The following is a 15,269-nucleotide window of genomic DNA, read 5'->3' on the forward strand; positions in this document are numbered from 1 at the left end:
TTCATCTGTGCTACCATACCCTGCAATTTTTTTTCCTGTGAAAGGAAAGCTTCTTAAATCTAAGAGTCACCTTTTGGCAAAATATTCTAGGATATTTTTAACAACTGCGTCTTAAAATAATTCCATTTCCATGGGCAAAGAAAATAACTTGTTTTGAGTCTCTGAACACAGCACTGGAAGAACTCTGAATTCCCTCCCCGTGTGCTGAGGACACCTGTCTCCAGTCGTGAGAACAAAAAAAGCATGGTCATAAAAAGGTGGGCAGCTATTAAATTAGGTAGCAATTAGGATTGGTACAGGAACTGAGAAAGCCAGAAATATATCAAATATTAGCAGATTTACATATCATCCCTTCTTACCTCCCTAAATACCTGCTACCACATGCTGCTGGGGCTCTGTCCCTGCTAGCTTCATTCTGCTCTGGAAATCATACCGTCCATTCTTGCTGTGACACTCACTGATAGATCCCATTATAAGGGCATATACGCCAACCAAACAGCTTCATCATACTATATAATGTACTGTATTCACTTTGGGGTACATTATGTGAATACTGATTGGCAAAATTTGGGCCATATTCTTATTCTTACTAATTGCAATTTACTTCAGAAATAGACCCACTGATTTTGCTTTCCCAGCACAGCAATTTTTCTGGTTCTCTCTTCAATACTTTCTCACACTTATGCCCAACTTAGCTGCTGATCTTCAATATTCAAGGTAATTGTTAGGTAATAAACTCTCTTAAATGATCTAGCAACTGGGAATGTGTCAGCCGACTTTTTTTTCCTCTGAAACACAAAGTCTTTGTTTCTGTTTCATGTATTTACCAAAATTACTCTTGCAATCTATTCATCTTTTTAACCCTGATTTTAATTTTTTCTAGTCATCTGTTTAAGCATCTCACAGAGACAACTTAGGACTGGCATCTGAGATGACTCTTGCTGTGTCACTTTTCTTTGCTGCTGCCATCTCAGAATGTCTCACTATACACTTTATTGCTGGCTATTAATTTTTAAGATAGCTTTATGTTCCTCATTAACCACTTATTTCTCAAAAGATGAAAATGATGCTCTTGCAATCACAAGTTCTGTAGAAATATAACATCTGAACATTTGAAAATGAGGACAGAAGGTTGTTTCTGAGGGATTGTATTTCCTTCTCAAATTCTACACAGAAACAAGTTTCTTGTCCTTCCCCCCTTGTCTATATTGTTTGGATAACACATATTTCCAATTTATAAAAAATAAACAAACCCACCAACCAGGGCACTACCAGAGCATTACTCCAGAGAGTGACGATGGATATCGGTCTGAGTAATTTTCATGCTTTCAAACTTTCTTTTCGCCTCTAAAAGGCAGAATAATGTAGGTCACTTTTAATGAGGAGCCCTGTGTGTCGCTTTCCCCACACACTACACAGCAACCGGGCACTTGCGAGTTCATGTTCTCCCTGCATCATCACCGTATTTTGTCATTTTTCAACAGGGTTGACTTTTGCCCACAACCCTGGGCACTTTCATATGGTGAAGTCTCTTGCCTGCCTCATTAACTCTGAATCAGCGTGTGCCCTTGCATTTTACTGTATCATTTCCTCCAGCATTCATTATGCTGCAGTTTAAACAGCCTCTGGCTAGAAACTTCTTAAAACATCATGATGAAATTACTTTCTCGACAACATACAAGTCAATTATAAGGTAATTAAAAGATATACTAATCTATTCCCTTGTTTGGTAATGGTATCTTGGTTAAGATCATCCAGTGCATACTTGTATGGTATCTTGAAATCTTTTGCTATAAATTGTAAGCTACTGTCCACAGCACCTGTTTTTCTGTGAAAGACGCAGGAATTGTAATACCTGTTCTCTTCTAGCTTTGCAAACACGAGGAATTAAAGTGGTACAAGCTGTGTGGAATCTAGGGTCTCCACTTTTCAGTGCTTGACTCCCCGGGCATTTCAGTGGGTTTTTTTGTCGTTGGCCTGGGAGGATTTGGAAGAATCCTGGCTCTGGAAGGCGTACGCTCTTGCCTGGCTGCCCTCCATCATATTGGACTCCTGGTTTTCAGGATGAGCCTCTTGCATATCCCTCTGCAAGGGAAGAGCTAAGCTCCCTTGACTTCACTCTGCTCCCTACCTTTACCCTACTCCCTTTCTGTCCCATTTTCCTCTTTGCCGCAATGTCCGTCCTCACCACCGCCGCATGTACCAGCCAGGCCCTTCTGTCCTTCCCCACCGCTTGGCAAACGGGTAAGGACCTGAAGGCAGCGTCCTGCTGTGCCAGGCAGCACAGCCAAGCAACTCCCCCACTCCTCTGCCAGCCGTGCTCACAAAATGAGTTCCCAATATTTACGCCTTTGAACGCACAGGCTCAGCGGTTCCCCTAACCCCCCCCTTCAGGCCACTCCTAAATCCTCCCGCTCCCCTCTGCCCTGCGGCACCCCTCCTCACCTCCTGCGCCCCAGGGTTTGGGGGTGAGGGACAGGGACCTGCCAGGAAGGAGAAGGGGACAGGCTACGCCTGCTGGGAGAAGAGAGGATGGGGCTGAAGGACAGGGGACTGCGGAGGGCCCGGACCTTCAGGGACAGCAGCAGCAGCCTGAGGAAGCCACTCCTGCGAGAATCACAGCCCATCGGGCTGGTGGTGCACCAGGAGAAACTAAATACTCCTCAGGTTGACGTTACGCAGCCCGCCCCAATGTTCTGCACGACAGCAGCGCTAACGGGTTTCAGCAGCCCTACGTCACTCCGCATACTTGCGATTCAACACGCTGCCCAGAGTGATACATTGAATGCTAAAAGTAAAATAAAGCTTAGGCAACCGGGTAACGAACAATGTTTAAGTGAAGTGCTCTGTATTCTTGATCACTTTAAAATATTTTTATTGTTACTATGTAATGTCAACGTAAGGTAAAAAAAAAAACCAAAATTAATCCAACAGCTGCATACAAGTTCGATTTAAGTGAGATTTCTCTGCAAGCCAATGTTCATCGTATATGTTTGTCTAAAATAAACTGTTAGAACAGCCCCTTTGCAGTTCAGACAAGGATGGAGAATTGCAAGAGACACACGTCCTTCATGACCATCTTCCTTCTAGGGCCAAGTCCCTTAATTTACTTGAGCTTCAGATTTTTTGTCTTTAAAACAGAGATAGCTTCTGCCCACAGTGATGCTGTGATGCTAATCCATCTGGTATTTGCCAACACGTGGAAGACTATTCTAATAAGAGAAATGTACAGAAAGCAGGACAACACCAACCGATGCTGTCTATATTCTTCCTCACAGTCCTACCCAGCTTCATTTTTGACTAGAAAAGTAGGTCAAAACACTAAACAATAGTTGTTTGAGGGAGAAAAGCAACTTTTAACTTATTTGGGTATAAACACCCTTCTTTTTCCAAATCGGCACTCCTAAAATGGACAGGCAGGGTAACTGGGGACTCTCCAGAAGTGAGCATGAAGGCAGCATCTCTTCTCGACCTGTTCCTTAATCAACAAAGGTTCAATACAAGAGGAATAATTCATGTGGCCAGCAATTGATTCTTGCTCGGGAAGCCCCAGGGGAGAATTTTAATCATGGAAAGCTCACCTCCTTCTTGGACATGCTACAACAGGGGGGTGGTTCCTTCTGAATGTCTTTTGGGCAGATTACAAAGCAAAGCTTGGATGCCCATCTTGTTCTCAGCACACACTTTGCAGTTCTGGGCAGGACCTCTGGCTGTGGGCATACGCTGCCCCTGCAGCTTCCCCCTGCCACATACAGTAATTACTTTCTTTTCGTTAATTGGTCTTAATGCATGCATGCACATCCACAAATCAAGCGACCCACTGCTGCGAGTACAGCAGTTTTGGCTTGGAAGTCACGCTCGCCTGAGTTTGTAAAGCCAACAGCCCACTACCACCAGCACCAGCTTCGCCCGAGCAGGAGCAGGAGTATCCCTGGGGTGTAAGTAAATTTTGGGGGGCTCAGCTTTCCCCAGCAAGTTGCAGGGGTTGTGTGCGCCGACTGCAAACCGAGGCAGCCGGGGCGGTTAGCTGGCGTTTCTGGAAATGAACACACTGGCACAAACAGTGTGATGATGGTGGGTGATATATTAACGCTGTACCGATGTCAATGAAACATTACCATCAATTTAAGCAGGCAGTATGGCTGATTTATAAGCCAATATATAACCAAATATAGCACAGGAGATGTTTGGAAAAACAAGTATGTGAAATAGGCATGACAAATAGAAAAGCTTTATTAAGGGATGATTTCTGTGATCTCTCTCTCCCAGGACAGTGATATTTTAACATCCTCATCCAAACAGAACACAGATAAAAAGGCTGTAAACTTGTCTCATTACCCTGTGGTTTGTGCTTTGACAGAAATGACCGATGATTTTTATACATGAGTGAAATGTTTTAACTTATACCTCTGACTGGGGTCTGCTAGGGGAAAGCGGTCACCTTACAAGTTAATTTGGAGGGACTAACCAGAGGGATAAATCTAGTACGTAATAAAAACAATTGTCTGAGCAACCCGTTCAATCCGACTGATTGGGATTCTTACAGGAAATACTTCAGCACACTATCTGGTAATGCAAAACAAAATAAGAAAAACAGTGTGGGGGGGAAAGTCTTCATGCCTAATTTGTCACCTAAGGCTGATGAACTCCAGTGCAAAAGCTGAAGAAAATTAAGTGCTAACCCACAAACAGTTCAACCAGGCAAAAGTGAATATGCAGTTGGCATTAACATTAAAAGCTCTAGTCTGCACATATCATTCTCCTCATTCCCTTTAAAAAGAACATTTTTTCACCAAAAAGGCCTCAGCCTTATCTACCTAATATGGATGATGGGTTTAGATACTGTGCTACAGACTCAATTTGGACACGTAAAACTCTTGGCTCATTAAGATCGTGAAGTCAAACTTTAGTCAGAGATAAAATCAATTAAGTTTGGCAAAATCACTTTTAAGGTGCTCTGTGTTTTTCCAATTATCACTACAAGTGTCCATAATGGATTATATAAAAAAGTTAGTATTTATGAACTTAAGTGCTTAATGTAGCCCATCTATGTCTATCTTCAGCCAGGGCTGACAGTCACGATCCTCTCAGCACAGCAAACACGCCGGGGTACCATCAGCCTCCTACCTTGGCTCCATCCACACTGATAATCCGATAGCTGTTTCTCGTGCTGTCATAGAAGTAGGAAACAGTTACAGCCTGCTTGCTTGCGGGAACCCAGTTCTTCTTCGTGCTGGGGTCAATTTGGAAGACATGGGCTCTGGTGGTGAAGATGGGCTGTTCTCTGGAATAGGGAGGGACAGGAGAAATGGATGCATGAGTCTGTGGAAGATGAAATGTCCCAGAAGCCCAGCCTTGACCAGGCATGTTGAAAGCACAAGACAGAGAGCGCCTGGCAATCCCCCAAGTGCAAAGGCAGAGCAGTGACGCTGCCGAGCCACGATCCAGCCTTGGGTACCTCTCCTTGGCATCGCTAAGTGACATTCAGCGCCCTAAAGTTACTGCTGTAGCCCAGGAAGCAATCGGCATTTTTCTCCCCATGTTGTATTAACTCGGCACCCACCTTTTCCTCAAAATATTTATTTCCAGGAAAGGACACTCACATGCATTCTTTCCTTCCCCATCCACATATTTTGCCAAAAGCAACAAGCAGCCCCCCCATGGCTGGATTTCCTCCTGCCGCGCATTCCTGTGAACCGCTACCTACAGCCGGGTTCCTCTGTGGATGCACCAAGGACTCCAGCGACCTACAGGCACGGTATAATTACTGAAATATTAATCTCTATCCTTAGAATCCCACTGTTCTGTGGATGTGCATGAAAATTTCATCAGATGCAAAACCAGCCAATCACCCTGGGGAGCAAGGGGGAAAAGAAACACAAGCAAAACACTGTGTTGATACACGTTGCCTTTCAGTGGATGACGTACCGCCCCTGACACCCCGTTCCTAAACACCAGCCCTCCTCGGATGCTTTTTCTCATCAAGAGCATTGTGCACGCAGTGGAGGGGTTTTGTTCTACCTTCAACACGTGACAATGCAAATCACACGTAAAAGCAGAGGAGATGCAGGACCAAAAGAACAAAATGTGATACACACAAAATCATCTAGGTTGAAGATCAGAATTAAGACTTATTTAAAGGCCATAAAACTAAATCCACTTCCAACTATACCTTTAATCCAAGTTTAGAAGTAAAAGTGAACTGCAAATCAAGCTCTACTGTGCTTTTATATACATTTTTATGCTTTTTATTCTTAAAAGCTACAGTATATAATGGTCTATATTAAGTGTACCGCTCAATATATTCTTACCACATACAAAATATTGTATCATGAATAGTTACACTTGACAGAATTATGACAGGATTCAAAAACAATTGTACTACAATAGAGTTACCGCCCAAAAATGTTTACCACATGGAAACTGAAAAGGTTGCCAGGCTGAATTTTGCACAAAGCAAATGAAAAGAGCTAGGTGAAAGGCCAGAGAGATCTCTCGCTCTCATATATTTCATATAAATAATTCTCTTTTATTATTCTTGGTCCCATAGTTTTTATTAAGATTTCTATAATCTTCAGCTCCTTGTATATTCACCTGTGCATTTTTAGAACAGAACACTTTCAGTTACTGTATGTAGGAACTGTATCAAACAACACACATGACCTCGACCATTGCAGTTAAATTAAAACAGAGGGGAGTAAATTTAAGAATATCAAACAGATGAAGTGATTTAAATGTAGAATTAGCTCAGGAAAGATGGAGTGAGCTTGCAAAGCCCAGCAAGGCCTCAGGAGAAAATGAAACAATGGTTTTGTCCTTGCAAGACATATGCAAGGTTTTACATTTTTCCAGGGGCTGCCACGCAGGTTTCTGAATGGACAGCTGTGCTGAACCCTGTAAAATACTTACATGAAATAAATCGAAATTACAATGGGACTGTCATGTTACAGCTGTGAGAGAGTAGCATTTGCTTCAGCTCTTCCTTATCAGTAACTCATTGAACCTGACTCTCATTTCACACGCTAAAGTCAATGCTGTCCTCAGCTGGGAGGAAAGAAGGGGCAGGTCTCTAACATTTTTAAAATATTTCCATCATCCATTACACAGGATTAGCCCACAAAGGTCATGGAGTTTGTTCGCAATAAGGAATGCAGGGAAGGGAAGTTTCCCCCAAGCTGCTTACTCTTTTACCCTAAAAAGACGTACTTTCCCTGAATGAAGAATAATTTTGAATTTATTTTGCCTTTTACTTAGCTCTATATTTTTAGTGGATTCTACTACTAATTGTTTTTGCTAATGGTAATATGACCTATATATTACAGTCTAAACTTTCAGAAGTTTCCTCCACGCAAACCTATTCCACAAATAACTTCAACTCTGTTAACTCATCTTAACAAGACCAGAAAACACTTAAAACTATGCCTGGCCTCTCTGCAGCAGGAGCAATAAGCACATAAAGTAAATCTGGAGATAGTAAGAGTAGAATGAAGGGAAAACTATCTATCTCCATGTTTTCAGGAGTCTTGTAGCAGCTACTGTTGTCAACAGGAGCTGTATACATGCATCCAAGTGGATAAATGAATGGATAATGAAGCTCAGGGCTTGAGATAGCCACCTATCCATTCATGTGGGGCTTTTATTAAAAAGTAAAGGCAAAACCTGACTATGTTTCTAATCCTTATCATTATTAAACCAAAAAAAAGTGTAGTTTGTCTTCCTGGGTGCAAACACCAGCCCTATCACTCACAGTGATAGTGTGCTAGTTGATAAATTATTTTAAAAATAAAAGGAAACGCAATGTGTAAACCTAAGCATTTTAACTCATTCAAGATAAGTGACCTTTCGTTAAGACTCAAATTTGGAAGGGCCAGTTGGTTGTTCTCCACATATGCCTTTGACCTTTCTGCCACAGGTGGCTCTACAAGGCAGCAAAGCCCCAGGACTGATTTTTGACCCCCTGGAGCAGACGAAGCACCCCCAGGACACAACCTCCTGGAAGGATTTCCCAGTGTTGGCTCGTTACAATTAAGAAAAGATGATGCGTTTCTGCGGCTGTGCCTCTGCCGCATGCCCTGCTGCCGAATCCACCTGCAGGTCTGCGCTCAGCCGTGTCCCAAGGAGCCCAAGCCCATCAGCAGAGCCCAAGAGCCAGCACCACCGGCACCAGGAGCCGGTGCCACCACGCTTCCCCTCACACCACAGCGGGTCGGCAGAGTCAACAGCGTTGACAAACTCCGGTGGTACAGCTTTTAACATGGGGGGGAAATATCCTCCTTCACTGCATCCCAAACTGCTTTGACCAGTGAAGCACACACAGGCAACTATAAAACTGTGACACTCAATTTTCAAATGAAACACTGAATTGGACACTTTTAAACACTTACCACGGCCTTAGAGAGCTCCAAATTGAGAAGCATTATTCTGTGTTACCCACTTGCAACTTTTGACATTCAAGAAAGACTTTACTGATAGAGGAATGACTTTGTTTTCCAGGGTTTCTTTCCTTTCCATTTTATCAGAGATTTATCAAGTTTTATGCTTAAAACAACAGCAATGCTAACTTGAAATTCCCGCAGCACATGCTGCGTCATTTGAGCCCCGGCAAGCTGGCCATCACCTGAGACTGCCCGTTTGCCCGGGGAGGCAGGGAGCAGCAGCACTGCCAGCCAGGCTGCGGACTCGTAGATCAGAAGACAAAGAGAATTTATGAATGTTTAAAATCTCATTAATTTCAACCAAAGTTGTTAATGATTGGTTAAATACTCTTTAAACAACAAAAAAATTCTGTTTAAAAATCAATTTGACAGTAACATCCGCTGTTTAGAGTAAAGCTGCTTGAAAAGTAGCTAATGGAGACCTAAATTATAACTAATAGTGCTTTGTTTAATAATGCAGATTAAGACAGAAAATGCATTTTGATAAGATTTTTTAATTATTAAAGATGGCCAGCATGTTTTATAAATACGATTGCAATTTTCAAGTCATGGTTTTACACATTTTAGTTGACTTTTAATTTCCGTCCTTTTGTCATATGTGACAAATCTCAAGGAAAAAAAAAAAAAAAAATCATTCTCCATCAATGTAGAAATACGTCATAAACCTTTTCTGAAGAATTTGAAAAGCAAAAACCAAGACTCTGGAGCTAACTAACTGCATCCACAGCTGTGTGAGATACAGTATCACTTTCTGGTTAATATACAACCATGCCAAATTTTACAAGTGTGTGACTAGCTGCAAGCCATGTGTTTTATATTACTCTTCCTAATCAACAGGAATGAGCTCTTACTTAGGAAAAGTTCAGATTATTTAAGTCAAAGTTCCTTGTTTATCATTTGAATCATGAGCGCAACCAGCGATTTAAATCACTTCAGCTGTAAAGAGCCTTTGCTGACTGGCAGCCCGCTCCGTAAGGGCTGTGGGGTATTGGTGGCCGATGGAGCCGCGGCACGGCGAGCTGGCATCTGGGAGAGCCCCTGCGCCCGGACCCCAGCCACACGCAGGGCCGTGTGGAGCCGGCTCCGGCTCCGAACAAGGCACTGATGATGTGAACACTTCTACACAGAAGTAATCTTTTTTCATAGTAAATACAACACGGTGACTCGTGTGGGTGCCTGCGGGATCAGCACCCAAGTTCTTTTAAATGTGCAAAGTGTCCAGTGCACATCGGGTGGACGCGCTGACCGAGCAGTAAATAGAACAAAGCAGCTCCTTTACTTGTTGTAGGATCTGGAACACCAAATGTATTTGTGACAGGAGCTCTGGTACTCCACCAGAGGCAAACCCACTATTTGCACATTTTGCTAAAACTTTCATTAACAGATCACATAAAATTTCTGGGATAAGGATTCCTAGTTTACAGGACAGGATTATTTGTGCTCTCCCCACACTAATACTAGACAGCTTTGCATTAACTGCCTAATTTACCAATTGGACTAAATATATTTTTGAAAAGAACATGTCCTCATCTAGCTGCCATGTGGTGGAGGATGCACATGCCTGCAGACAGCGCGTCAGCGTGGAGTTTTTGGAACGTGGTGCTTCCTGCTACAGGCCAGCGTCATGCACACACTGAGGTTTATGCTACCTGACAGCGCCAGCAGATCTGCAGTGATTTGCTATAACAAGTATTAGATAATGAGGATCTTTCAAGAAGAGTAGGTACTAACGCAAAATCCTACATTGTGACATACCCATCACTGGTCATGATACAAAAAATTTTATTTGCTAAACGCAACATGATAAACTTGGTGTCAACAGTTATTTGGACTGAGCATCGCTACTACTGCCTGACAGTGCGATAAAAAGAACTAATCCTTTATGTATATCTTCACATATAATGGAGTTTGCAGTGCTAGTTGTATTTATTTATGATAACGCAAAAATAAGCAACGTTACTAAAAAGAGGAGTGCTATTCCCACACCACCCCCCCCAGGCATGGCCAGCCGCACGGCTCTCCCACCGGGCCGCCTGACAGCCGCCCTCAACTCCGGCGCGAAAGCGGGACGGTAACGTCGCCAGCTCCCAAAGCCACCGAGCGCTATCTGTGCCTCCGACTTCTCAAAAATGCATGCACAGCTCCAAAGAGCACATCAGCGAGGCAAATCCGTACTTTCGGTCCCAAACAAAACTGAATAAATATATCCTGCCCCTTGAAAGCAGCCAGCTCTCCAGTCACTCCTCCAAGATCCCAGAAGTCACCAAATGTCCCCCTTCAGCCGACAGCAGTGCCGGCACCGGGGGTCCCCATGCCTCGGGGTGCGCAGCTGCCCTGCCAGGCTGCTGCTGCCTTGCCTGTCTAGATTTTACTGTTGCATGATGGCCCCTGAGTTCATGGATGGAGATTTTTCTCCTATTTGAAATTTTCATCTCAATGAAAGTCCAGGCAAGTAATGATGCCTAAAAATTACCTGTGAAAATACTGTTTCATCTACCCGTAACACTACTCACTTGTTCATACATGCACATCTCAAACTTTAAAAAAACAACGAACCCCTCTCCCCGAAACACCAAAATCCAAGTCAAGGCAGACCTCTGATGAAGGACATAACTGCTGTGGGGAGAAGTTACAGTTCATGGTGTCACACATAGTAATTAGCACACCGGTTGCAGTTTATACACAAAACTGACCTTTGCTCAAAGCAAAAGAGAGAGTCCGCTATCCTCCACCCTGTTACCTCTACATATTGAAGGCTTGTGCCATCTTGGATCAAATCTTTTTAGGAAGCGGAAAACCACACGAATTAGCTTCTTAATGATGACCGAGGACCCCTCCTCGCCTCACCACACGCACTCCAGTCAAGACAAGGGCATCCCCCTTACGCTCGCCACAAACAAAGCAAATTCAGCTGCCTCAGCCCAATTCCCTGAGATAGTGTAACCTCAGTGTCCATCACTGCCCAGTTCACGGCTGGGGTCAGGGACCAGGACGGCAGGCTGGGCCCAGTCAGCACGGGCAATATGCAGAGCTGAGGAGAGGCGAACGCTAAACCTGCACACTTTACAGATGTGGTAGCAGCGGAACAGCATTACGAAAGCAGGCAGCTCGCTCCCTTCCCAAATTGGCATATGCTAATTAATCCAGGTCATTCAGATCTCATTAGTTGCGACAGGCGGTTCTGGTGCCGGCTGCCAGCGTACACAACCAGCAGAAGTGAAGAGCCTGTTTCAACTTGCAAGGGTGCAAAACTCACAGCGTGAAGCAAGCAGGTGGGTAATGGCTCCATTTTACACCTGAGGAAACAGCCATTGAGAGCGAGACGGCATCTCAGGATAACAGAGCCAGTAGCAAGCCTGGAAATAAAATTAAACCGCCTCATTTCCTCCCTGTAGCTTTGCTATTGCTATCATTGCAGGGCAGTTTTATACCAGATCTTCTACCCAGGGAAGTTTTTGACTACGTGAATTTAAAAGGCTACATCAACAGCTGAATATTCACCACTCAACAAAAGAGACTATTGTAAAATTAACAGTCTTTACAGACCAGAGAGAAGGTATCGGTGGTTTCAACAACTGCTCCTACACGATGTGGAAGAAGGTGGGACAGGTGCCAGCTCTGCAAACCACCCGCCTGCAGCCACGCGCTGGTGGCCGTATGGGGGTCTGCCCAGAGCGGCTCGGCTCCACAGACCTGGGCAGCTCCCATTTATCCTGCAATGCAAACAGTCCTCCTCACGCAGGTATTTCCATTGCAAAAAATACTTGGAAGGATGGAGAAGCAACCCTGAGCAATACAGAGCAGGAAGGGTGAGCGAAGAGAGAAGAGGGAGGCCTTAATATCTGATATACACGAGGGATGGGAGAACTGGCCCAGAGCAATAGGCCGGGCTAGCAGGGGACAACTGCACTCAGTCTTTCCTCTTCTTTTTTCTCTCCATAAAGAAAAATACGCAGACACACCTTAAACTGCATTTGTCAGTACTCTGCTAGCCAAGCCCTGCGCTCCCGGGGGGTGTTCCCTGCTGCAGGGTGGAACTGCGAGTTCACAGAAGGGTACGGGGAACAACTTCTGAAAAACTCCGACTACTAGGACAGAAATTACACCATCCCTAAAAAAAGAGAAAACAAGAAAGAAACAGCTATTTTTAAAATATAATTTACTCAAAGTCCTTCTCTTCAGCTGCTGAAATTCCTATTTTGCAGGCAGACCAATTCCTCACGATGAGGTTGAAAAGAAGTGCTGAATCTGGCAGCAGCGCTAATCGAGGGCAAGGTCGTGCAACTCGTTCAAATAACCACAGTCATGATTCTCTGGTGCCCACTTTATACTAGATTAGATATCAACTCACCTGCAGAAATATATGAAATGCATGAAGAAAAAAAAAATCCATCTTTTTAGCTCCCTTCTTTGACAGGCATTATTATTTCAACAGACAGAATGTAATTAGCAAATGTGCTTCCTGCATTTGTAGGAAACATAATAGTTCCAGTTACTTAGACAGAAAAAATTAAGAAAAAAAACAACTAGCTAAAGAGGAATTTTCTGTTAAAAGCACAGACGTTAATTAAACTCATTTTTGATTTGCGGCTGAGTAAGTCCGAAAGAATAAATCTTGAGGACAAAAGCCCTCGGTATGAAAATCATTGTAACATCTAAGGTCTCACAATACCATTATGCCTTTATGGAGTCAATATACAAATTAAAAGGCTTAACTTGGGCAGTGAAAAAGCTCACACTATTTTTGGGCTATCTCCAGACAATTATTAACCTTTCAAGACACTCTGAATAAACACTTATACCGAAGTGACAGGAACTGAGAGGATCCTGAACTAATCCTCCATAAGTAAGGTTATTTATTAGAAGAAAACAAGTCGGGGCATGTGTGTGTGAAACTGGTTGTGTTACTCTGATTATTTCAGAGATTATTCCTGAGAAGACATTGAAAGAGAATCCATAAATTTGCACCCCCGGTAACGTTTACACAGCCTCCCATTTGCATAGGGATAAATTCAAACCCTATTAAACTGAAAAAAATACTTGTACTCTGTTTACCCCCAGCATCTCTCCTACTCTTGTTGACAAATGAGGCTGCATCAGCACATAAACAGACCCCCAAAGCCTTCCTATTTCTCTGCATCAGTTAAAAATTGCATCCTCTGGGTTCGCCCCAGCTCCAGTAGAGTTAATGCTTTTAGCACAGCCTCCTCTGTGCCACAATGTTTGTATTGTCATATTTCAGCGAGAGATTGCCATTGTAAATTGAAAGTGTAAATTTGGAGTAGAGAGCAGAAGTCTGCAGGAGCGGGAGAGCAGCCTCCCCCTGCGCTTGCCCAGCGCCAGCAGTCCACACCAGCCACAAACCCAGGGAACACCGGGTTTGCTACAGCTCCCCGGGCTCTGGCTCACCGACCCGCATGCATGCAGCAGAATTTACCCCATGCAGCTGGTGTTAGGAAGGACGAAGCGCTGGCACGCACTAGCTTTGCATTTGACACGTGAGGGGCTGCTCTGGAAAGCTCTCGGCGAGACCCTCTGCTGCAGCGCCGGGAGGCTCGAGCAGGAGGGACCCCGCAGGAGCTCATTACGGCAGGGTGTGCAGTACCGCATGTGCGGGAAACACTCAGCTCACCCCCACGAGGCCCACATCGGCCTCTCCTGCTGTCAGAGCAGCCCAATCGAACCTGAATGAAACCACAGCTCTGCAGCTCTGTGCCACCATGAATTTTCTCATGCACAGGTAGAACACCGTGGGGGTTGGTTGGTTTGTTTTACAAAGGAGAAATAAGGAGCCAGTGTACAGGTCTGAACTGCGTCAAGCTCCTTGAGCACCATAACAAACCAAGAGGCAGCGTTCCTCAGAGCCCTCACCCGCCCCCCGAGCGCTGCCCAGGAGCCCCCAGCGCTGGCCTTGCTGGGGAGGTGAGGTGCCAGCAGCCCCAGTCGCTCCTGGGCCTCCTCACCCCCCATCAGACACCATACGCATCTAGAGGTAGCATTGGTGAGAAATGATGAGAGAGTAGAAAATAATGTAAACACAATGTTGGAGGAAGAATGTAATTTATTTTGCATCTGAAAAATCTTTTAGCATGCTAGTGGAGTCATTATTACTATTGTTAATCCTTTGCATTATGTCCTCTGTGTGGCAGAAGGCTGGGGATACTTTGAGGTTGTGTGCACTATTTGGTGTTTATTTTAAAAATGAAGAGATTAAATGTCAGCGGATATATGATCAAAATACATTGTACCTACAAACCTAAGATTGAAGTGAAAGACCATGAGTGTGTTTGTGCATGTAAAACCCACTGACACCACCAAGGCAGCATCCTTACGTTTAGGACTTCTTCTCCCATGCTATAAGAATTTGCATGGCCGATGAGGTTATCTTTGCACAAAGAAATCCAAAAAGTTTATTTTAATCAGTAGCATAATCAAAGCCTCACTATTGCAAAATAATATGATTAAACACCCCATTATTTCAAATGCCACAAAACTAAGCGGATCCTTGGAGGGGAGTACTTTTGTGCACTAATCCATGCATGTAATTATCGATATGCTTTCCCAAACCCTATTCAAATGCTCTCCCCTGAGGCTTTTCTTCCACTTACACTAGGGAAAAAAAAGCCAATCAGTTTAGTTTAAAGAATAAGTTGTATAACTCTTTTTGATCTACTGCCTAAAGGATCAAATAAGGAATTCTACCAACCGTAAGGTCAGAAGAAAATGATAGGGCTTTGCTTGTCGCGGTGGCCACCACCACATGCAGGCAGCACACGGAGGGCACGGCACGCACCCTGTGCTGGGTACACACTGTGACCGGAGATGCTGCCAGAA

The 15,269-nt window shown here is 44.1% G+C and overlaps 1 protein-coding gene across 1 annotated transcript in view; it reads right to left on the reverse strand.

The window, feature by feature from the left end:
- Window positions 1–14,045, reverse strand: part of HOMER2 (homer homolog 2 (Drosophila)) — a 43,603-nt gene extending 29,558 nt beyond the window's left edge. Inside the window, exons 1-2 of the mRNA XM_009573938.1 lie at window positions 13,873–14,045; window positions 5,128–5,284 (exon numbers count right to left, since the gene is read on the reverse strand). Coding sequence (XP_009572233.1) covers window positions 5,128–5,284; window positions 13,873–14,045 — 330 coding nt within the window. The remainder of the gene's footprint in view (window positions 1–5,127; window positions 5,285–13,872) is intronic.
- Window positions 14,046–15,269: the final 1,224 nt, after the last annotated feature.

The sequence above is a fragment of the Fulmarus glacialis genome, unplaced genomic scaffold (assembly GCF_000690835.1).
Source record: "Fulmarus glacialis isolate BGI_N327 unplaced genomic scaffold, ASM69083v1 scaffold26833, whole genome shotgun sequence".
Lineage (NCBI taxonomy): Eukaryota > Metazoa > Chordata > Aves > Procellariiformes > Procellariidae > Fulmarus > Fulmarus glacialis.